The sequence below is a fragment of the Mustela nigripes genome, chromosome 6, assembly GCF_022355385.1.
Source record: "Mustela nigripes isolate SB6536 chromosome 6, MUSNIG.SB6536, whole genome shotgun sequence".
NCBI lineage: Eukaryota > Metazoa > Chordata > Mammalia > Carnivora > Mustelidae > Mustela > Mustela nigripes.
In genome coordinates this window covers 14,489,298-14,512,368 of record NC_081562.1, presented here as the reverse complement: position 1 = coordinate 14,512,368, position 23,071 = coordinate 14,489,298, and the positions used below count along the sequence as shown (strand labels likewise).

General features: G+C 47.8%; 1 protein-coding gene across 4 annotated transcripts in view; it reads left to right on the top strand.

The window, feature by feature from the left end:
- Positions 1-23,071, top strand: part of ABTB3 (ankyrin repeat and BTB domain containing 3) — a 290,432-nt gene that overhangs the window by 248,012 nt on the left and 19,349 nt on the right. For 3 of the 4 annotated variants that reach the window (XM_059402169.1, XM_059402171.1, XM_059402172.1), the window contains 6 exons: positions 754-847; positions 964-1,099; positions 1,825-2,045; positions 3,484-3,662; positions 17,595-17,700; positions 22,151-22,253. In XM_059402169.1, coding sequence (XP_059258152.1) covers positions 754-847; positions 964-1,099; positions 1,825-2,045; positions 3,484-3,662; positions 17,595-17,700; positions 22,151-22,253 — 839 coding nt within the window. The remainder of the gene's footprint in view (positions 1-753; positions 848-963; positions 1,100-1,824; positions 2,046-3,483; positions 3,663-17,594; positions 17,701-22,150; positions 22,254-23,071) is intronic. The other variant, XM_059402170.1, reaches the window with a different exon arrangement.

Here is a 23,071-nt window from a genome sequence, read left to right as displayed (position 1 = left end):
GCCCCGGATAGGGAGTAAAGAAGGCGGATTGCTCCCCCTCTTTTTCCAATAGCAGTGTTGAGAACGCATTCACTGTGAGCGAGATCCAGCATGGACAGCCGCCCTCTCTAAGAAGCCCAGTATCTTTGGGAATGCATAGAACAGAGTAAACTCCTTGAAGCTCACTCTGCCACTTAATTAATTGATCTAGCTGGCCAGGAAACTTGCTCAGCTGTCCTCAGAGCTACCCAGAGTGTTCTAGAAGGGACTCGTGGCCCTGGTTGGCCCAGATGGTCCCCAAAGTCCTTCGAAACTCAAGATTCTGTGTTTCTAAGAGACCACACTAATGCTTTCCGAGGCTTTGTGTGCCAGACCCAAAAAGGGAGTCTTCCAGCACTCTGGCGCTGTGAGCACCGAAGGCAGTGCTTCTAGAAACTTGAACATACATATCAATCCCCTGGCGATCTTGCTGAAATGCAGACTCTCATTCAATTGGTCGAGGCGGGGCCCGAGAGCCAGCATTCCCGACAAGCTCCCAGGCGATGCTGATGCTGCTTTCCGCGGACCACACTTGGATAGTCCGAGCTTCTAGGAGATTCAAGCGGCTGTCCGTTCACCGTCTGGTGTCCAGCTGCCCTCGCCCTGTGCCCATGGCCCCTGACCCAGAGGGAGGGCAGGAACCCTGGCATCGCACTGACTTCCACCAGCTTTTCCTCATGCGTGGCCTCACCGTGCATGTCCTCAAATGTCTCAGTGGCCCCTCTTCCTCCGCAGCTGCTCCTGGACGCCGGGGCCAAGGTGGAGGGCTCCGTGGAGCACGGCGAGGAGAACTACTCGGAAACCCCGCTGCAGCTGGCCGCCGCTGTAGGTAAGAGCCGCCGAGTCTCGTCCCCGCCAAGGGTCTGCGCCACCTTGGCCCTCAGTGTGTCTGTGACTGTATCTCTGCTTGATTCGCTTATAAAACCCCCTTCTCTGGGCTTGCAGGAAATTTTGAGCTGGTTAGTTTGCTGTTGGAGCGTGGTGCGGATCCCCTGATAGGAACCATGTACAGGAATGGAATTTCCACCACCCCCCAGGGGGATATGAACTCTTTCAGCCAGGCTGCAGCCCACGGACACAGGTAGGCTAGGACGGGCCAAAGCCACAAGGTCCCAAGCGGTGCTTGTTAAAAATGCAGATTCCCAGGCCTACCCCAGACCCACTACATCTCTGGATGTGGGGCCCAGAGGCAGGCCAGACCCCAGGCCTGGCCAGAGTGAGCTTAACCGCCAGCTTCCTGCTCAGAGCCAACTCCACGCAGTGCACATCCACTCAGATGGCCTTGTCTTGTCCTTTCCCGACCAGCTTTCACCTCACAGAAACGCTCCCCTTGGCCAGGGTTGGTCCGAGCCCGTCACCTCAGCTGCCAGGAAGGGACAAGAATCCATTTTAAAAAGAAGAAAACCCCCACACGTTTGGTTACTCCTTGTCTACATTTCCTTCAGGGTTTCCCCCATCCTGTTTTATTCCACAGAACCCAAATAAAGCAAACTCACTGTGGGGCCCCTGTGCAGGCTGACAGTTAAAAGGGCACAGTTCTAGAACCTTCCAGATACTTGAGGAAGGCACTTAGCTCCAGACTGCCCTCAAGGAAACAAAGCCACTCATGCCCCACTGTCTCCTTCATCCTTAAAACATAAGCACCCATGGTCAGGCCTCTGAAACCACCCCCCACCCCCCACTCCAGAGTCATTCCCATCATTCCATTGTCTCCCATGAGTGGTCCCCGCATCCCACACCCCGTCCCTGCCCCGGCAAAGCCCTACCATCTCTGAGTGTCTTCCTCTCTGGGTTTATGATTGACAGGAATGTGTTCCGCAAACTGCTCGCTCAGCCAGAAAAGGAGAAGAGTGATATCCTGTCCCTGGAGGAGATTCTGGCCGAGGGGACTGACCTGGCGGAGACAGCCCCGCCTCCCCTGTGTGCCAGCCGCAACAGCAAGGCCAAACTGAGAGCCCTGAGGGAGGCCATGTATCACAGCGCTGAGCATGGCTACGTGGATGTCACAATTGATATCAGGAGCATAGGTCAGTCTGGGCGCCCTCTGCCGCTGGCCACAGCACCCCTGCCCAGCCCTAGCTCACTGACACACACACACACACCCATGTGCGCACACACACACACACACACACACACCACGGGGCCAGGGAGCTTCTCATGTGCTGGTTGGAGCACAGGCAGGCTAAAACACCCACACGATCCCCAAAGGCCCATCCAACCCCAGGTCATTTTCTCATGATTCCCAAACTCCAGACCCTGAGAACTGAGGAATCGGAATCACCTGGGAGCTTGTCCGAATACAGATTGCCAGGCCCTACACCCAGAGGCTCTGCTGTCGAGGGTCTGGATGGATAAAGGCCGGAAATCTTTATGTTTAACAATCATCCCAGGTGGTTCCCAGTGGTTGGTGAATCACTGCCTTAGAGAACCAGGTCCATGAAGCAGGGGCCGGGAGACCTGCCAGGAAGGCCTGAGCTCCGGGTGCAAAGCCGCCCTGGGGGAAAGCAAGGCAGGGGTGGCTCCTCCTGAGTGAGCTAGCTCGGATCCAGCCCCTCCGTGTGTCCAGGGACCGGGCCAGCCCTCCCCTCCGTGTCTGGGCCCAGCGTGGGCCTTCAACAGAACGAGTGTGGCAGGTAGAGGGGGGCAGAGGAGCTGAGGAAAGTCCCCCCCCCCCACCGCCGCCCTTCTGGACGTGGGCCTCTCCTTTAGAGTGACTGTTTAGTACATGGGACACAGATGCCACTGCCCCGTGAGCCTCTGTAGCAGGACAATGACACTCCGGACTCCGAACGGCCCGCTCTTGGGAAGCAGTAGGGAGATGCGCTCTGCCTCGGTGCCTCGCAGCTGCCCAAGCGGTTTCCGTTCCGGGAGGGAGGCCTGATGAAGCACCCACAGATGGCAAAGCTGTCTCTCGTGCAGAGCGGCAGCAGGCAGGGGTATCCTCCAGGGTCTCTCTCTGACATCCCATGGCTGTCCTGGAGGGAGCAGTAGAGGGTCAAGTCCAGCGATGAGTGTCACCAGCTCTGAGCTCTGTCACCAGCTCCTGGGCAAGACCCATCCTCCCTGAGCCTCCGTTCCCCCGCCCCCCAGAAGGCAGAAGGGGTAGAGGTAGACGGAGTCAGGACCCAGAAGTAGGGAGAAGGTGTAAGCAGCACGTGACACGTCCATGTTCTACATGACGGTTAGATCTGGTAGAATGCAGCTCCTCGTACTGTGGACGGCGTGCGCAGCTGGACACCCAGAGCTAAGGGACCTGAATTATGAGCTTCAATTTCAACATCCACACGTCTTCAGGGAAAAAAAGCAACACTGGCGCTGTTCACCCCACGTCCGGCTCTTGTCTTGGTCTCGTCATTTGGTGCTGTCCTGGGGAAAGGCCCGCTTGCAGATAAAAACACACCTTCTGTTGTGGTTGTTTTCTGTCTTTCCTCTCCTCCCCTCCGGGCCCTCCCCTTCCCCTCCCAGGGGTCCCGTGGACGCTGCACACGTGGCTGGAGTCTTTGCGGATCGCCTTCCAGCAGCACCGCAGGCCTCTCATCCAGTGCCTGCTGAAGGAGTTCAAGACCATTCAGGAGGAAGAGTACACAGAGGAGCTCGTTACCCAAGGCCTGCCCCTGATGTTTGAGATCTTGAAAGCGAGCAAGGTAGGAGAAGGTTAACGCCCTTGCGGTTCGTCGGTGGCAGAGAACCAGGCGGGAGGTTCACGACCTCGCCAGTCCCTTGGCCTGGTCCTGCCCTTTGCGTACGAATCCCGCGGTCATGGCCACTGGTGGCTCAAACACCCAGCTGCTCCAGCTACTTGTGCTGTCGTTTGGGCACACAGGACAGAGTAGAGAGATACCTTCTATCTCAGGGAATTAACACGAAAGCTGGGTGCTTTCGCATGTGGCCCAAGGCCCTCTGAGTTTATGAAACAGTGTACAGTGGGTGTCACGGGCTCTGAGAGGTGTGAGTCGGTCAGGGAAGGTGTCAGCGGAGGTGCAGAGACATGAGCAGGCCTGGACGGGCAGATGGGAATTCAACGGGAAGAGGGAAATGATACAGCTCCTTGGGTCAACGGGATACGGACCCTGCCAAGAATCCTGCAAAGCCAGGCCCTGGAGAAAGCTATTTGGGTACAGAGGATCAGATGAGTATCACCCCTTCCTCAGGGGCCTCCTAATTCCTGCAACAGGGAAATGCTGCAACCCCATTAAAACATCAGTCCAGCCCTTAGGCCATTAGGAGATCAATTCTTAAAAATGTCTTCGGGGTCACTTGTTTGGCGCTACCACATAGATGTCTGGTCCTAGCCAGCAGGCCTGTGGGTTTACTGTGTGTGTCACTGGAGAGCTCTGAGGACAGACAGCAGAGATGGGCCCATCCCCCAGCCATCCACTCGGGGGGAGAGCCAAGTGCAGTGGGAGACTGTGACCGCTGCCCCACCACCGAGGCCACGGAAGCACCAGGCATGGCCAGTCTGCCTGAGACACTCTGAAGAGTTTGTTAGTTTCCACACACCCTGGAGCTTCTGAGCAGGCCCCAAGGGCCTATATAGCACAGCGGTTCCGAGCGTGGACTCTGGAGCCAGACTACGGGGATTCAAGCCTCGCTATGCCACCTCCCAGCCTTGTGACCCCACTCAAGTTACTTAACTTCCAGCTGCCTCAGTGTCCCTCCCTGATAATAAGGTATTATTATAATATATTAATCATAATTAATAATTATTATTATTATCATTATTAAATAATAATCATTATATTAACCTCTTAGGGTGGTTGTGAAGATAACAAAATTCAACGCCCTTCAAACTGTCCCTGCAACTTAGTGCGGGCTTTGCAAGTGACTCTGCCATAAAGACGGCCTCACGAGAGGATGCAACACTGTTTCCCAGAGGGAGCTCTGTAGAAACCATCCCCTCAGAATCTTTAACACCCCACTGCAGCGCACGTACCAACCAGCCACAAATACTGACCTGAGAACAGGCTAGACTCTTGGCCGTGAGCTCTTTCTGCAGGCTAACATTGGGTTACTCCAATTTCTCTCCTGCAGAGTCTCGAATACTCTAATTCACAAAGGCAATCAGGTGTTTCCCAAACTCATTTGACCTTGGAACCCTTTTATAATGAACTGTCTCAAGACACAAATGAGGATTTTTTAAGCTAAAATATATATTTTATATTTACTATAGAAGATGATATATATTTATAAATGTTTTGTTTATAGTAAATAATGTATACTTACTATAGAAAAATATATATATTATATATATTATATATTTACTATATATAAGGATTAACTCAATCTTCACAAACAACCTTGGAAGGAGGTAATGTTCTTATTTGCATTTAATAGGTGGGTAACTGAGACACAGAGCAGGTGATCACTTGCCTAAGGTCACACAGTTAAGTGGCAGAGCTGGGCTTGAACCCAGGCAGCCTGGCTCTAGCACCAGCCTCTTACCCCTTTGCTCCAGAACACACTTTCTAGAACTCTGAGGTTCCCTCTAGGACAGTGAGGCCCCTGAAGTCTCAGGAGGAATGGGCCTCTGAACCTAAAGGGCAGCATGGGTTCCTCTTGCCAGGCTGGGCCAACAGGCTGTCCAAAGAGTGAGAGGGGCACAGAGAGCTCCTTTCTCAGGATGGCAGGGTTGGCCCAGCAGCAGAGTGGCAGCAACGAGGCCCGTCTGCTCTTCGAGCCGCTGCGGAGCCCCTGGCTTGGGGTCCAGAGCAGCTCTCATGAGATACTCTCATCAGCAGCCTAGCCTCAGTCCGGAGTCTCAGGGCCCCCTCTGGGCTGGATTTGCACCTAATGGAAGCCCCACCAGGACCCAAAGCGGGAGCAGGAGTGCCAGCATAACAAGCCACAGCGATTCCACAGAGAGCAAAACCTGATGGAAGCATCCAAAACCAAACCCTCCCTGCCCGTCACTCTTCAGCCTGCCAACTTTGAATGAATGAATGAATGAATGAATGAATGAAGTGCACTTTCACCTTAGCAATTACCTAAGAAGCCACTTCAGTGGAAAACATTCCTAAATCTGTTCCCAGGGTTAGAGGTTTTTTTGTTTGTTTTGTTTTGTTTTGTTGTTCCTAAGTTGTTTTTTTGTTTTGTTTTTTTTGTTTTTGTTTTTTTTTTGGACAGAGAGAGACACAGCAAGAGAGGGAACACAAGCAGGGGGAGTGGGAGAGGGAGAAGCAGGCTTCCCACCAAGCAAGGAGCCCAGTGTGGGGCTTGATCTCAGGACCTCAGGATCATGACCTGACCCAAAGGCAGATGCTTAATGACTGAGCCCCCACTAGGCGCCCCAGAGTTAGAAGTTCTAACTTGTTTTTGGTTTCTTGGTCTTTGTTTGTTCCATTTTTAGGCTATAGTAGGAATTCCAGAAATTACTGAGGCATCCTGTATATTAAGTAAACCTAATCCATAGGTTTTTAAAGTAAGTTCAAGTAAGCTGGAGTTTTGGAGTGTGACATACATACAGAAAAGTGCTCAGATCGTCACTATAGATCCTAGTGAGTTTTCATGTTAGTGAAATAGACCTGTGTGGTCAGCACCTAACCCAAGAAAGAGAACATTACTACACCCTAGCAGACCCCTTATGCCCCACTCAGCTACTACCCGCTAAAGGACAGCTGATGGCTGGGGCGGGGCTGTGGGGAAGAAGGGAGGAACCTTTGCCAGGAGATGTGGACTAGAGGCTGCTCCCCATCAGCCATAGTGATCTTCAAGGGTGGAGGGACCCAGGCATGAGGCAGGAGCAACAAATTGTAAGGAGCAGACCACTTGGGAAGGATGGCGCACTCAGGACGAGTTGGGTTTGCTCTTATAGGGGTTCAATGGCAACCCCTACTGGTGAAGTGGGGTATTACACATTATGTATATTGGCAGTAGAAGGAAAGAGGTGATTGATTTCCCATGGCTATGCTGTGAGGCCAAGCATTCCCAGAACATGAGTGATGTCCTTATGGTCAAAAGAAGACTGGAGAAAGATGGGGGCAGAAAAAGAGTTGAGATAGCTCTACAAAGCTTGCCCTCCCCTGCGACCTATTGGAGGATGATGGTAGCCACACATCACACAACCAGCCGGCATTGTTCCTTCTCCTTCGTTAAAGGAGTCCTGTTCACATCACATCTGTTGTTCTGTGTGGACAGGTATCTGGTTTTATCAGATGGATAATAAACAGTGGATAAGGAGATAGAAATCCCAGAAATAAATTCACTTTCTGGTCAACTCACAGAAATACAGCTGTCCTATAAAGTAAAGCATATGCCTTCCCATCTTTGCCTTGAGCTCATTCATACATTACTTGAAATCTGGTTGCAGGTGTGTGTATGTTGGATTTATTTTTTTCTCCCTCTTCTAAATTTTACCTTCAAAGGAATTCAGCGTCTCTAGATTTTCCAGGAACAGAACAATATAGCCATTTCTGTTTAAAGAAAGTTCCTGGTCCATTTCTCCCACACGTAACTCCCCAGGGCATTGAATCATTCCACAGTCACCAGGTCTGACTATGCCGCAGTGGTGATGGGACAGACACATTCTTTCTCCTGGGGTTTGCTCTGTCCAGGGGAGGGGCAGACACCTGGTAAGCAAGGAAACAGTGATACAGGATACAGTGATACAGTGTCTGCAGGGGGGAGTCATCAGGCAAGGCATAATGTGGACAAGGCATAAGGAAGGTCTCCCTGAGAAGGTAGCGTTTGAACGACCACTGAAGTGAGGAAAAAGCTCCAGCTGTGCAGAGGTCTGGGGGGGCAAAAGCATTCCAAGTGGGGAGCTGAGGCTCTTAACAGGAACGTGCTTGGTGTATTGAGGTGACAAGAAAAAGAGCACGGTGACTGATGCAGGGGACAAATAAGAATCAGAGGAAAAAATCAGATTGCACGAGTCATTCTCCATGGTGGAAAGTGTAGTGTCCTTCCACACACGGTGACTAGATCACCGCTGGAGGTTTCAGAGACAAGACCTTATCTGTGGGGGGTTTTTTTCTTGTGATTTGTACGCAGTTTTATTTTTTCTCAATTTTTAATTGAAACATCTTAGTTTTTTAAGCTTTTGATTTAGAGATTATAGATTCACATGCAATTTATATACTACTATATAGCCTTTGCTCGGTTTCCCCTACTGGCAGTATCTTACTAGGCTATGGTAAAAAACCACAACCACGAGATTGATGTGATACAGCCAACACACAGAGAAATCTCCATCCCCCGCAGGATTCCCTCATGTTGTACTCTCAGCCCAAACCCATTTCCCTTCAGCCGCCACCCCATTCTTACCCCCTGGCAACATCTAATCTGGTCTCCATTTCTCTAATTTTATTTCAAGGATGTAATTTTGGGGGTGCTGGGGTGGCGCGGTCAGTTAAGCATCCGACTCTTGGTGTTGGCTCAGGTCATAATCTCAGCGTCATGAGACTGAGCCCCACCTCAAATAAATAATTAAATCTTTTCCAAAAAAAAAAAAAGAAGAAGAAGAAGAAGAATGTAATTTTGGTGGAATCATACGGTATAGGACTTTTTAGAATGAGATTTTCTCACTCAACACAATTCTCAGAAGATTCTTTGGGTTGTTGGATGTATTCATAGTTTGTTTCTTGTCATTGCTGAGCAGTGCCCTGTAGCACAGACATACCACAGTTTGCGTGCCCACTCACCCACCAAAGGTCAAGGACAGCTGAATTGTTTCCAGTTTCAAGCTGTTACAAATATAGCTGTTCTAAACATTCATGCACAAGGTTTCATCCAAATGTATGTCTTCCTCTCTCTGGGATAAACGTCCAGGAGTGTGATTGCTGGGTTGTATGGCGCTAGCTGTGTGATTTGGGGTTTTTTGTTTGTTTTGTTTTGTTTAAAGATTTTATTTATTTATTTGACAGACAGAGATCACAAGTAAGCAGAGAGGCAGGCGGGCGGCGGTGGGGGGCAGTGGGTGGGTACAGGCCCCATGCTGAGCAGAGAGCCCGATGTGGGGCATGATTCCAGGACCCTGGGATCATGACCTGAGCTGAAGGCAGAGGCTTTAAGCCACTGAGCCACTCAGGCGCCCCTGTGTGATTTGTTTTTAAACAAAGTGCTGAACTGTTTTGGAGAGTGGCTGTACCGTTTGACATTCCCACCAGCAAAGTAGGAATGAGCCCATTTCTGTACATCCTCGCAGTTTGCCATTACTGCTCTTTTTTTATTTTCGCCATTCTGATAGATGTGCAAGTGACATCTCGTGGCTTTAATTTCCATTTCCCTAAATGGCTCGCGGTGCTGAACATATTTTCATGTGCTTATTTGCCATCTGTACATCCTCTTCTTCTGTGAAATGTCTCTTTGTGTCTTTGCCTGTGTTCTAATTAAGTTGTCTGCTTTTTAGCTGTTGATTTTGAGTGAGACAGATCTTTTGTCAGATAGGTGGTCTGCACCTATTTTGTCACATTCGGTAGCTTTTTTTTTTTTTTTTTTAATCCTTTTGACAGGGTCTTTCACAGAGCAAAAGCTTTTAATTTTGAGGAAATCTAATGGATCAGTGGGGTTTTTTTATGGAGATTACACTTTGGGCATCAAGTAATAGAACTCCTTGCCTTGCCCTAAATCATGAATATTTCCCCATATTTTTTCCTAGAAATTTTAGTTTTATGTTTTCGACTGGGTCGTTTTGCATTCATTTTTGTATGAGGTGTGGGACTTTCATCAAGGTTTTTGGTTTTTGTGTTTTTGTTGGTTTGCCTAGGGATGGTATCTTAGCTTCCCTTGTTGGACAGGTTGTCTCTCCTTCATTGAATAACTTTCACACGTTTGTCAAAAGCAAGTTGGGCATATTCGTGTGGGTCTCTTTCTGGGGTCTCCACTCTGCTCTACTGATCTGTGTGTCTGTCCCTCCACCATTAACCATATCGTCTTGATTAGTGTAGCTGTAAAATAAATTTGGAAGTTAGGTAGACTTACTCTTTCTATTTTCTATTTCTTTTTTTTTAATTTTTTTATTCTTCTTTTTAAAAATGATGGTAGCCATGTTCTTTGGCTTTCCATATCAATTTTGGGTTTGGTTGTTTTTTTTTTTTTCCAATTAAAATTCTGGATCCAGAATTCACGACCTGAAGATAAAAGGTCACATGTTACGTTGACTGAGCCAGCCAGGCGCCCCTCCATATAAATTTTAAAATAAACTTACTGTATCAAACAACAACCATATCCTGCGGAAATTTGGATGGGCATTGCGTTCAACCTCTAGGTCAATACAGTGAGAATTGACCTCTTTGCTATATTAAATCTTTCAGTGTATGAATTGTATTTCTTCATGTACTTAGATTGTCTTTGATTTCTGAGATTTATTTATTTATTTGAGGGGGGGAGAGCAGAGAGAGGGGCAGAGGATGAGGCAGAATCCTAAAGCAGACTCCCTGCTGAGCGGGGAACCCAACGCAATGCTCCATCTCACGACCCTGAGACCATGACTTGAGCCGCTATCAAGAGTCACCACTTAACTGAGCCACCCAGGCGTCCCAATCGTCTTTGATCTCTTTCATCAATACTGTGGAGTTTGCAGCATACAAGTCGTGTTTTGTTAGATTTGTCTAAATGTATTTCTCCCTTTTTTGAGCAATTGTATATATTTTTATTTTTTGTCCATGTGTTCATTGCTAGGACAAAGAAATACAATTGATTTCTCTATGTTTATCTCGTATTCTCCAACCTTGCTGGATTCGTTTATTCTAGGAATTTTTTGTAGATCTACTGGGATTTTCTCCTTAGATAATCATGTCATCTGCAAATAAAGATAGTTGTATTTCTTCCTTTTCAATCTGACCCTGAAGATTTCTTTGGGGGAGAGTTTTTTTCAACTATGAATTCAATTTCTTTAATAGCTATACAGCTATTCAGGTGATCTCTTTAATATTGGATGCATTAGGGTACTTTTTTGGGGAGGAATTGGTTCATTTCATCTGCGTTGACAGATTTATGTGGGTAGAGTTGTTCGTCGTAATCCCCCGTCTTATCTTATGACGTCTGTAGTCTGTTGTGCTAGCCCTTGTTTCATTCCTGATTCTGTTAATATGTGTTCTTTTTTTTTTCCTTTGACAGTCTTTTCTAAGAATTCACTCTGTGTTTCATTATTTTCTCTACTATTTTTCTATTTTAACCTCCATCGATTGTTGCTCTTACCTTTATTATTTGCTTGCTTTAGGTTTATTTTGCTTTTCTTTTTCCAGGTTCTCGAATAGGAACTTAGATTACTGATTTGAGACTTTTTCTCTTATATATGCATTTTATACCGTGTATATCCTTCTCCACACTGCTCTGGCTGTGTACCGTAAATTTTGATGTTATTTTCATTTTTCATTCAGTTCAGTGTTATTTTTTTATTTCCCCCTGGAACTTTCTTTTTTTTTTTTTTTTTTTTTTTTTGGACTTACAGATTGTTTCCAAATGTTTGGAGATTTTCTTATTATCTGTTATTGATTTCTAGTTTGACTCCACTGGGGTCAGAGAGTACCTTCTGTATTACTTGATCATTTTAAGTTTTTGAGTTTGGCTTTATGGCCCTACATATTGTCTATCGTGATATCTTCCATTGACACTTGAAAACACTGTTTTCTGCTATGGTCAAGTGGAGTGTTCTATAAGCATCAGGAAAATTCTGTTGGTTGATGGTGATGTTGAGTCTTCGTAGCCTACAGATTCTCTCCCTGTGCTATCAGTTCAGATAGGGGTATTGAAGTCTTCAACTATAATTGTGGATTTGTCTGTTTCTCCTATCAGTTCTCTCAGAATCACATAGAAGACACATATAAGCTCTGTTGTTGGGCGCCTACACATTTAGGGCTGCAATATCTTCTTGGTGAATTAACCCTTTTATCATTAAATAATGCTCCTCCCTGCTTCTGTTCATTTTCTTTGCTCTGAAATCCACTTTATCTGATAATAATATAGCCACTCCTGCTTCTTTTTGATTAAGGTTTGCATAATTTTTTTTTACCCTCTTACTTTCAACCTACCTTTTTCATTATATTTAAAATGATTTCTTCCCCTGGGGCTAAAAATACATTATATGTTAATAAAAAACAAAAAATTTTTTAAAAAGTGATTTCCTGTAAACAACATATAGTTGAGCTCTTCATCCATTCTGCCAATCTCTGTCTTTTAATTGGTATATTTAGACCATTTATATTTTTTGATATTTTAGGGCTTACGTCTGCCATCTTATTTTTTGTTTTCTGTTTGGTTTCTCTGCCTTAGGTTTTCTTTTCCCTGCCTTCCTGTGGGCTACTTGAACATATATTTGAATTCCATTTTTATTTGTCTGTAATTTTTTTGATAGCTTTTGTATAGTCTCATATCGCTTTTCTAGTGGTTGCTTGCAGTATTCCATTATATATATGTAACAGCACATTCTACTGGCACCATCTTTTTACTAGTTCAAGTGAAATAAAGAACCTTGCCTCCCTTTATGCCCATTTACCCTCCCCCACTTATGACATAATCGTCTTTAAATATTTCCTCTACCCGCATTTAAAGCCACATCAAACAGTGTTACAATTTTTGTACCAACAATCAAATGTAATTAGGAAACTCAAGAGGAGAAAGAAGCCTATTATGCTTACCCATATTCTTGTTTACCATGTTCTTTCTTCCTTCCTGAGTTCCAAGCTTACTGTTTTATCCCTTCCTTTCAATTTAGGGAAATTTCTTTAACCATTCTTCTAGGGGAATTCTCCTGGTCACACATTCTCTAAGTTTTCCTTCATCTGAGAATGTCTGATTTCCCTTTTATTACTAAAAGATACTGTCACGGGTTATTATTTGTTTGATATTTTCCTTTACATCAACTTATCATCTGTTAAATGCATTTAGAAAGGAAATGTTAAAGTACTACCATAAACAGAAAGTCTGCATCACTTGCCATGAATAGAGGGGACATATCAGAATACACAGGTGACTATTTAAAAGCACTTTATTGTGTGTTCGATTTCATTTTTTACACAATTCCAGTGACAGACATGGGACTCTGGCTGACCTCAGGGAACTCCGGGGCCCTCCCATCTCTTTGGTGCCCTTCCCATACTTTTTCCGGGTGTGTTCGAGCAGAGAGAGGACCATTGCTTACAGGTCAGTCCAGCACATCCCACAAAGGAGGGCCCGTCTAGGGACAAACCACTGTTGACAATGGACTGAGGCAGAGAACTCACTGCCATTGTCCCCCTGAAAGTAACAGTATTTCCAGCATCTCCTGATTTTGAGATGTGGCTTTTTTCACCTTTTAGCATTTCACAATTTGAAATAGGTCTTTGAAAACGGATGTGTGTATTTAATGCAGTGAGGTCTTTTTTTTTTTTTTTCACTCCCTAAAAGCTGCCAATAATTGTATGACATTTTAGAATCTAGAAAAAGAGAGATTGGTTTGAATTGTAGGAAATTGCTGTTCGTTTGAGGGGTTACAAAAATGGTCAAATCTCGGCACTTTCCTTTGGTTCAGTCTAATGGTACGCTGTGATCTGATCCTTTTTAGTTCTCCTACCAACCTCAGCAAGCATATATTTTTAATCCACTTTGGAAGAGGATGCCAAGACCCGGAAAAGCTGAGTAACTTTCCTAAGGTCACAGAGCTAGTGAACGAGGAGCCAGAATTGGCACCCAACCCCATCTGGCCCCACTGCCCCATGTTTTTACCACTGTGTAGAACCCCTGCCTAATTCCCCTAAAAAGGCACTTGGGGATCAATCCCAGCATTCCTTTCTGAAGAAAAGAAAATGTTTGGGTGTCTTCTTAGGAGAGAAGTGAGGGTCTAAGAGAGGAAAGATGTCATCCCCAAATTCACAGGTGCCCCCCTCAGGCATTGCCTACCAACCGTGACATTAAGAACTTCACTTCACTCCCCTTTCATTCTATGGAGCCACATGGTTCTGAATCCTCAAGTCCCAAGTTCACACCATGTGCACACCCAGCATTTTCCATGAGAGACCTGAATGGCTGGTCCCTAGCAGCATACCAGTAACCACCGCTAACCAGGTGCCATGTACTCAGCTCAGCCAGATGTCCACCCATCCAGCCTACGCCTTCACCTAAAAGTACTTCTCTTAAATGTACAACTCAGAGGAGAGTATAAGTATCTTCCCAGCACACCTACCCCACCTACCCACACCTCCGTTCTGCTGCCTTCCAGTTGAAGGCCAGAGTTAACCAAACCCAACAGATACCCCAAACTGACCATCTAACTCAGCGGGTCTCTCCCCACTGAAGCTATTAACTGATACTAATTACAGCACCCCTTCTTGCTCGGAGGAGCCCTCCTGGGGTTGTGATTCATTTGGGTGCTGGGGAACTAGAGGGAATGAGACCAACAACCCCTCTACCTGGAGGAAAGGAACAGGAAAGGGTACAGAGCAGACACCTCAACAAACCCAGAGGAAGTCAAGGATAGAGTGGGGAGTTTTCTCTTGCGGGGGGCTGGTGTCTGAAAGAGAGGTGGCCTGAAAGCCTTGAGAAAAGCAGCATTTTGGGTCCTGACCTTGGGAGCATCACCATCAACCTTCACGTGGTGTCCAGCACTTAGCAGATGCCCAGTCAATAGTCGAAGAAAGAATTACCGCGTGAATGGCTACATGGCTTAGCACATGGTGTGATGTTCACATTCATGAGAACTTTAGGGGATATGTGACCAAAGCCCAGGGAATGGCCAGTGTCCACTTTGACCCTTGACTCTTCCTCTTTCTCTTTCTCCTGAACTTCTAATACTTTCATCATAATCATCCTCTTTCCTCAGGGGGTAGGGGGGTTTATTTCGCCAATAATAGACTTCATTTTTTAGAATGGCTTTAGCTTTACAGAAAAATTGAAAAGATAGCACAGGGGTCCCCACACAACCCCTCACCCACATTCCCTTGTTATTAACATCTTACAGTGGCGTGGTACATTTGTTTTAGTGAATGAGCCAACACTGAGACATTATTCCATACTTTATTCCTATTTCCTTAGTGTTTGTCTATCGTCTTCTCCTGCTCCAGGATCCCATCCAGAACACCACATGACTCCTCTTGGCCAAGACCACTTCTCAGACTCGTTTTTTTGGTGACCTTGACAAATTTTGAGGAGTCCTAATCAAATATACCATAAAGGATGCCCTCTCCTGGAAGAGGGGATGTTTTTCTTGCTGTTAGACTGAGGTTGTGGGTTTAGAGCAGAGGACTACAGAGGTCAAGTGCCATTCCCACCACATTAAGGGCACACACTCTCAACCTGAGTGTTCACTGCCAACATTGACCACAGGCCACCCAGTCCAGGAAGTACATCTTCCTTCATTCCATTACCCGAGGTGGTTAGACACTTGCTTGTTTTTCTGTGGTTTCCACAGAAACCAGACACAGTATCTCGCTGCCTTCCCTGCTTAGGGTCTCACGGAGACCTGAAGTCAAGGTGTCCACAGGGCTGTGTTCCTTTCCAGAAGCTGCAAGGAAGAATGCACCTGCAAGCTCATTTAGGTTTGGGTAGAATTGACTTCCTGGTGGTTGTAAGACTAAGGCCCCACTTCCTTGCTGCCTGCCACTGGGGGTCCCATTTCTCTCGCAGAGCTGTTGCCCGCACTCCCCCACTCAAGCTTGCCATGGGGTCCCTTCCATCTGGAAACCAGCGACAGCACATCAAGTCCTTCTCAGGCTTCAAATCCCTTGACTTCCTCTTCTCCCCCATCCCTTCTGAATCCTCTTCTGCCTCTAATTTTAAGGGCTTCTTGTGATTGCAGTGGGCCTGCCCGGATAATCCAGAATAATATACTTACTTTAAGGTCAATTGAAACCTTAGTTAGTAACCTTAATTACCCTCATGGAGCCCCTTTTGCCCTGTAATGGAACATATTTGCAGGCGTGCTATCTCACGGTATTCTCAGTGCCAGGGATTCGGGGACTACAGTCTCGGCGGGGGGGGGCCATAGCTGTGCCCAGTGCACGGCAGTCCTCAAACCTTAGTGTGCCTGGGAATTATGGGCAGAGCTCGGTATCATGGATCCTGACTCAGTGGGCCTGGGGTGCTCATCTGCCTTTCTGACAGGCTCCCAGGCCTCTTCGCTGCTGGTTGTCTCTGGAACCCATCTTGAGGCACAGGCTTAAGGCCAGGGGAAGCAAATGTACAGCTGTAGCTCAGGTCAAACCCAAGAGAGCCCCAGAATCACCAGGACACTTGTTCAAATCAAGATTGCTGGGCCCTGCCTTCAGTGTTTCTCAGTCAGAAGGTCTGGAATGGGACCAGAGAATTTGCATTTCCAACGACTCCAGGTGATGCTGATGCTGCTGGTCCAGGGACCACACTTTGAGAAACCACAGGAAGCGATGAGACAGGCTATCGCTTTGTGGATGTCAAGAGGAGCGTTTAACACCTTTTGGTCCTAAGACGTCATCTTTGAAAGCAGAATTCCTTTGTCCAATATTGATTGCGTCCCTGTAGGCACCTGTGTGGATCACGCCCCTGGCATCGTGGTGTCTTTAATCAAACGGTCGATTCTCTTTTCATGTGTCGAGCTGTATCCTGCTTCGGGAGCACGATGAAAGAGGTTCAAGAATATCTCAAACCACGGACGTCATCAGTTGCTCCAAACCCATCTTTTTAAAAAAAACCAAAAATAATATTTATTGTGCGTGGTCATAGAAAATGCCGATAAAACTGAAAAGGGAAAACATCGTGAGCCCACCCAAAGGGGGCAACCCTACTCTTCCAGATGTTTTCTGTACCTGTCAATCTGAGTATATATGTGTAGAGGGTTTTATTTCCAAAAATACACAGTACACACTGTGTTGTAACCTACTTTCCGTAATATATTGTAAATGCCTTTCTACCTCACCCCCATTTTCAGCTCCTGGTTTCAACCCCCTTCACCCAGTAAAAAGCATCAGATGCCATGATTCGTGGCTTCCCTCCCACGCACCTGCAGATGAAGGCAGATTAATGATCAGCAGCGGGGCCCAGCGGGGAGAGGCAAAAGCACGAAGAACACGGGACAATGAGAAACGGGCTCCTTTGTCCCTGGGCGATCAGAGGCAGCTGTCGCTCTGTACCACAGGACTTGTTTCCCCCCTTTATTTGGAGCAAGTGATTCAGCTGAGCATTCCTGGATCCGGATATGCCTCAGCACCAAAATCACATTCCTAAGAAAGCTGAATCAGGAGCATTTGTGTCTGGGTATCGGAGAGCAGTCATGGGATCACAAGGGCTTCCTGCTGCTGCTTTCAGGATAATTCGCTGCTTCTAGCACTACAGAGTATTGATCAAGGTGTGATTGGGGTAAAAACTTATTTTCCACTCTGCGAGCTGTGAAACTTGCTTTCCGACGGGTGGTAACTGATTGGAGCGAGGGAGAAGGATTTAATTACAAAGTAAGCTCTCGCCAGTGAACAGACCAGAAACAGACAACAGTCCAACACAGCAAGCAAATGCAGGGCTTGCGAAACACACTGAGTGGTGTGAGGCCTGGTGGAGGGGGCGGAGGGGAGGTGGGGGGCCTTAGAACCTGCCAAAAGTTTCGGGCCCCTCTCGCCTGGGAGGCAGGCATTCCTGCTGACAGCTTGGATGAGGCCATGCAGGGCCCAGCAGCATGAACTTTTCTTTCTTTGCTGCAGAACGAGGTCATCAGCCAGCAGCTGTGCGTCATCTTCACCCACTGCTACGGGCCCTACCCCATCCCCAAGCTCACGGAGATCAAGCGCAAGCAGACCTCGCGCCTGGGTGAGTGGCATTGCGGTTGGAGCCCACAGAGGTAGCAAAGTCCCCTAGAGAATCTTAGGCGGTGCTGGAGGGCACGGAGGATGGATACAGGAGTCCGGCAGGTAGAGATCGTGGTACCAGTGATCACAGGATAGCTGGAGACTACACCTTGGAAATGTGGACAGGAGACTGGCCAATACCTCGTCCCTCTAACTGAAGGACTTCGTCCCACAGAGATAGACAGAGAGACAGACCCAGGGCCCATGCACTTTCTGCACAGGTGGTTTCCCCATTCTGAAGGAAGGCTGAGCTGTGCGGGCAGCTCTCCCCCTAGCCCCGTCCTCACCCTCTCATCTAAGAAGTCCCCATTCCTCCCTGAGGAGGAACAAGCAGGGGACAGTGACAGGCCAGCAGTGTTCCTCTAATGGAGTCCCTCTGCACAGACCGAGGAGGAGAGGAAACAAGTGCTCCCATGCACACACACACACAGAGTGTACTCGAGCTGAGGAGACAGATCACTCTGAGATCCCATCCGAGTAGCAGTAATCCCTGTTTGTTCTGCTTGGACATGGCATGGGGCTGGCCCCAGCCTAGCAGTCCCAGCTTCTGGAATTTTCCAGAAGAACCCTTTCATCAGGCACTGATTTCATTCAGAGGATCCTGGGACTGCCGTAAGCTGGCTGATCGGTCTGAAAAAAAAAAAGCAAAGCAATGCTTGGCTGCCTTGAAGCCTGATATACGAGGCTCCTGCTGCAGGGGCCTTTCTCCTCGCTGCCTGGGAAATGATAAAATATGAAAGATAAAGAATGCCTTTTCCAGGGAAGGTTGGGGACTTTCCTACTTCCTGTGAACTTTTCCTGTAAAGACTGGGAAGCCTTTGAGAGATGGGAGCATCTGAAAATGCGATTCTTTAACAAAACCATTACGTTTGGAAGAGGTGCACTAGTTAAAATTAGTGAGAAGTCCTGAATAACTTGCTAATGTAAACGATACCACTTTTTGCTAAAACAAAAAAGTTAGTAACCAAGTCAAATCTTGTCTGTTTTCCTTTATGCCCGTTGGGTACAAGGTACCAAAACCACGAATATTTCCACCTTATAGAAAGCAGGTGTTAATTAAACTGTTATCAGGGCAACGCATTGCAAAGACCAATCATATTAACAGACTTCAGAGACTGACGTTTTGTTACACTCCCAGGCCGTAGCAATCCTGTCTGACATCTCGGTGCCTTTACAAGATACCCTCTTTAGAGCCAGCATTTGCAGGGGCCATTCAATGACACAGCATAAAATCTGCTTTCCTGTAGTTATAGGCGAGGAGGGAACATTTTTTTCCTCCTGAATTTGCTGAGCTTTCCTTCACCCGCAATTAAAAGGGCCTCGTTTTCAAGCCACGCACTAGAATTTCAGGGGTTAGCACTGAGAGAAGACAGGCAGGCCTGAGAGGCTCAAAGCTTACTGTGTAGGAGAAAGAGGGCAGAATAAAATTATGAGTAAGTGCACGATGGAAAACGTAGGGCTTCCCTCTTCAGTAGAGCATTTCCAGCTAGGATGACTGAAAGTCGCCAAACAGTGGCCCTTTAGAGACCTGCTTTAAAGGCAAGATAGGTGTGATTCATGACTAGGGTCCCAGATTGGAATTTCTGAAGAGCCAGGAGGCTATATAAGTGAGTGAAATGGGTTCCCTATAAGACAGTAGGGAGTGGTGGGGACTGTAGCCCACTGATGCCTGATTTTTCTGTGACTGCGTTGTCCTCTTGCCCTCCCAGTGAATTCTGGGAGAGAATGGTTAAAAGAACCACAGGTAGGAGACATGAGTAATTTGGGAAACAGGAGTGGGGGCTGGTTGGAGGTGGGCAGTAGGAGTGAGATGGGGTGGTTGTTCAGAAGGAGAAGGTTACGCCAAACCTTTAGTGTTTAAAGCAAGTGGAGAAGGGAATTTTAGTCAACTCCGAGGACATCTCCGGTAGCCTCTTTTCTCTTCATCTGGGTTGTTCAGAAGTGTGTGAGTTTTTTAATAAAATACCTAATGATAGTGGGATTATAAGTGATTTTGCCTGTTTTATGCTTTTTTGATATGTTCTAAGTTTCAAGTTTTTTTAATGGGAAGAAGTGAGGTAGCTATATGTAGCGACAGAAATGTGAATGGAGAGCCACCTTCTGGGGCCACCCGGGGGCTGAGGGGCCACCTCCCCTTCGAAGGCTGGAAGAGAAGGGTCGCCAGGAATCCAAATTCTGGCTTCAAGTTACAGCAGGGTCTGGGCAAAGTAGGGCCAGGCCAGGGGTCCAAGGTACTACTGTCGGGGGGGCCCAATGACTGGCATCATGGCTCCCAGGAATGCAGGGGATTGGTCTAAACCCCCAGCCTAAACCCAGCCAAAGGAAGCAGCAGGAGTTTCATTTCAGCATAGCGCTTTAAGCCCTGGAGAAGGGCCTAGCAACAAGCAGGTCCTCCAACTAAGAAGAGGCCTGATGTCCTCCACAGGCTCTCAGAACAAGACTGTGGAACAAGGGTCATGAGTACTGTGTGTCCACCATGTTGCTATGTACTTTGCAGAAGTTCATGTAATGCTCACAGAAACTCGCATGTAGATGCACAATGGGTATTACCATTCCCATTAAACAGAAGGGGAGACAGAGGCTCAGAAAGGTTAAATAGCTTGCCCAAGGTCACACAGTTGAGATTTCTGGCTTCAGAACCCACCCAGGGGGCATACAGGCGCTGTGAGAGCACAGGTAGGGCATGCTTGGGCCATCTGGGGGGGGGGGGGAGGGAATCAGGCAAGGCTTACTAATGGAAGGTGTCTGCACTGATGCTTGAAGACCACATTGGGGAGAACAGGGTTTGGAAGGGGATGGAAGAGTGTTCTGAGTAGAAGGAACAGCAGGGGAAGGGCCAGAGGGGAGAGTGTTTAGCACTGGTGTGGCTCAGCATGCATGCTGGTTGACAGGGATGTGACTGGGGAGAGGCCAGAGAAGGCAACAGAAGCCCCATCACCAGGAGCCTCGTTAGGAAGTTGGGACTTTTTCCTGGAAGCTCTGGGGAGCTATGGAAAGGTTTAGAGCAGAGGAGGGGTGTGATCAAATCTGCCTTTAGGAAGGATGCCTGTGGTGAAGTGGACCATCAGGTTGAGGAGCCAAGAGCAGAGGCAGGGACCAACAGAGGCTCCCACTGGTCCCCAGACAAGAGACCATGTGGCCCTGGGGGAGCTGCGGCATTGGGGGTGGAGAGAAACAGGGAAATCGAGAAACACTTAGGAGGAAGAGAAGCCAGTGTTTGTGATAGACTCGGTCTGGCTAAGCCCAGGAGAGGAAGGTGTCCTGTTGCCTTCGAATCCCTGGCTTGGGCGGTGGGTAGATGGTGGTGCCATTCACGGGACCAGAGGCACCGGGCAAGGCACATTTTGCAGAAAGAATCTTCTTCCCATGAGCTGGGAATGCAGCACATCCTCAGACTCAGAACTTGGATGCAGAAACCCCCAGAAAAGTCATCTTCCATTTAGAGTCCTCTAAAGGTCCTTCCTGGGGCAGCACAGCCCAGGTGGGCTCAGGGTGGGTGACCTAAGAGGAAGCCCCACCAGCGGTTAGACCCACCTTGCCCTTGAACCTGGGTCCAGACTGACTTAGGACCTGAGCGGGGTGGCACCCAGTCAGGGTTAGGGGTGTTAGTGGATGTTCCCAAGCAGCAGAAGCCCCAAGGAGTGGACAGACTGGCACCTTCAGGAGCTGTGGGTCTCCGTGGCTCAAATGACAGGCAGATCAGGGCAGAGTAGGGAGGGCGGGAGGAATCCTAGTGCTGAACAAGGCAGGCGCTCCAATTTGAATGCCCGAGTTCAAATCCTGGCTCCTCCACCTGTCACTGGCTTGAACGTCTGTGTGCCCGTGTCCCCAGCTGCACAACGGACAGGGGTCCCTGCCTCCCAGGACCGAGTGCATTGGCGCATGTGCCTGCCAGCTTGCACAGTGCCTGACCCGTCCTAAGGGCTCAGTAAGCAGCGGCTCTACTCTCTTTGTTATTGTGGGAGACGAGAGCCGGGAACTGGTTCGAGTGACTCTGACTCTGGCAGAGAAGGGCTTGGATTTCAAATCACCTGAAAACCCCTTTTCCATCAGGCAGGGAGAGCGCTGAGCCCTAGAAGGAGGAGCAAAGGTGGGGGGTGGCATTCTTAACGGGCAAGGTGGGCATAACTTTCACATCTGGAAGTCACCTGCATGGGGCTCGGGGTGAGTCTCTTCTGAGGAAATACTACTTTTAATCACAATCAGCTATGATTTCCTATGCAAGACTGAATTTCAGTAATCTGAGTGTTCCTGTGATTGTTTCTGTCTGTCCCCTTTGGGTCACTGTCTCGCCAATGAATACCATATCCCCATGGTTTCCCTGTTCGCTCTTCTTGGCACTTTCCAGAAGAGGAATGCAAACGCCACCCTTCTTTCACTAAAGCAACCCTTTCCCCCCCTTCCTGTTCTAGATCCTCATTTTCTGAACAATAAAGAAATGTCCGATGTTACCTTTCTGGTAGAAGGAAGACCGTTCTATGCTCACAAAGTGTTGTTATTCACGGCCTCTCCCAGGTACGTACTGTCAGCTTCCAAAGCAGCTGAATCAGGAGTGTGGCCATTGCTGTTACCGTTCTCTGAAATTCAATTTTGGTGGTACTTTCCCTGGATGGGAAGATGATCTTTTCCAAACCAAGAGTTCAAGAGCAGAGGGCACTCGTGCACCCGCGCTCACAGCAACAACCTTCACAGTGGCCAAAAGGTAGAAGCCACCCAAATGTCCATCAGTAGATGAACTGATACACGAAGTGTGGGATATACGTATTTTATTTAGCCTTAAAAAGGAAGGCAGTTTTGACAAATGCTACAGCATGATGAACTTTGGGGACATTATGCAAAGAAAGAAGCCAGTCATGAAAAGATGAATACTGTAGGATTCCATTTACAGGTAGTACCTAGAGTGGTCTGCTTCACGGGGACCGAAAGTGGGATGCTGGCAGCCCGGGGCTGGGGGCTGGGAGCAGGGGAGGAAGGGGGAGTTGTTTAATTGGGTACACAGTAGGTTCTGGAGATTGGTTGCACAACAGAATGAATATACTTAACATTTCTGTATGCTTTAAATGGTTAAGATAGTCGTTTTTCTTTTTTTTAAGATTTTATTTATTTATTTGATAGAGATCACAAGTAGGCAGAGAGGCAGGCAGAGAGAGAGGAAGAAGCAGGCTCCCCACTGAACAGAGAACCCAATGCGGGCCTCCATCCCAGGACCCTGGGATCATGACCTGAGCTGAAGGCAGAGGCTTTAACTCACTGAGCCACCCAGGTGCCCCAATGGTCATTTTCTATTATGTGTTTTTTACCACGATTTTTAAAGTACAGAGCAGCCACTAGCA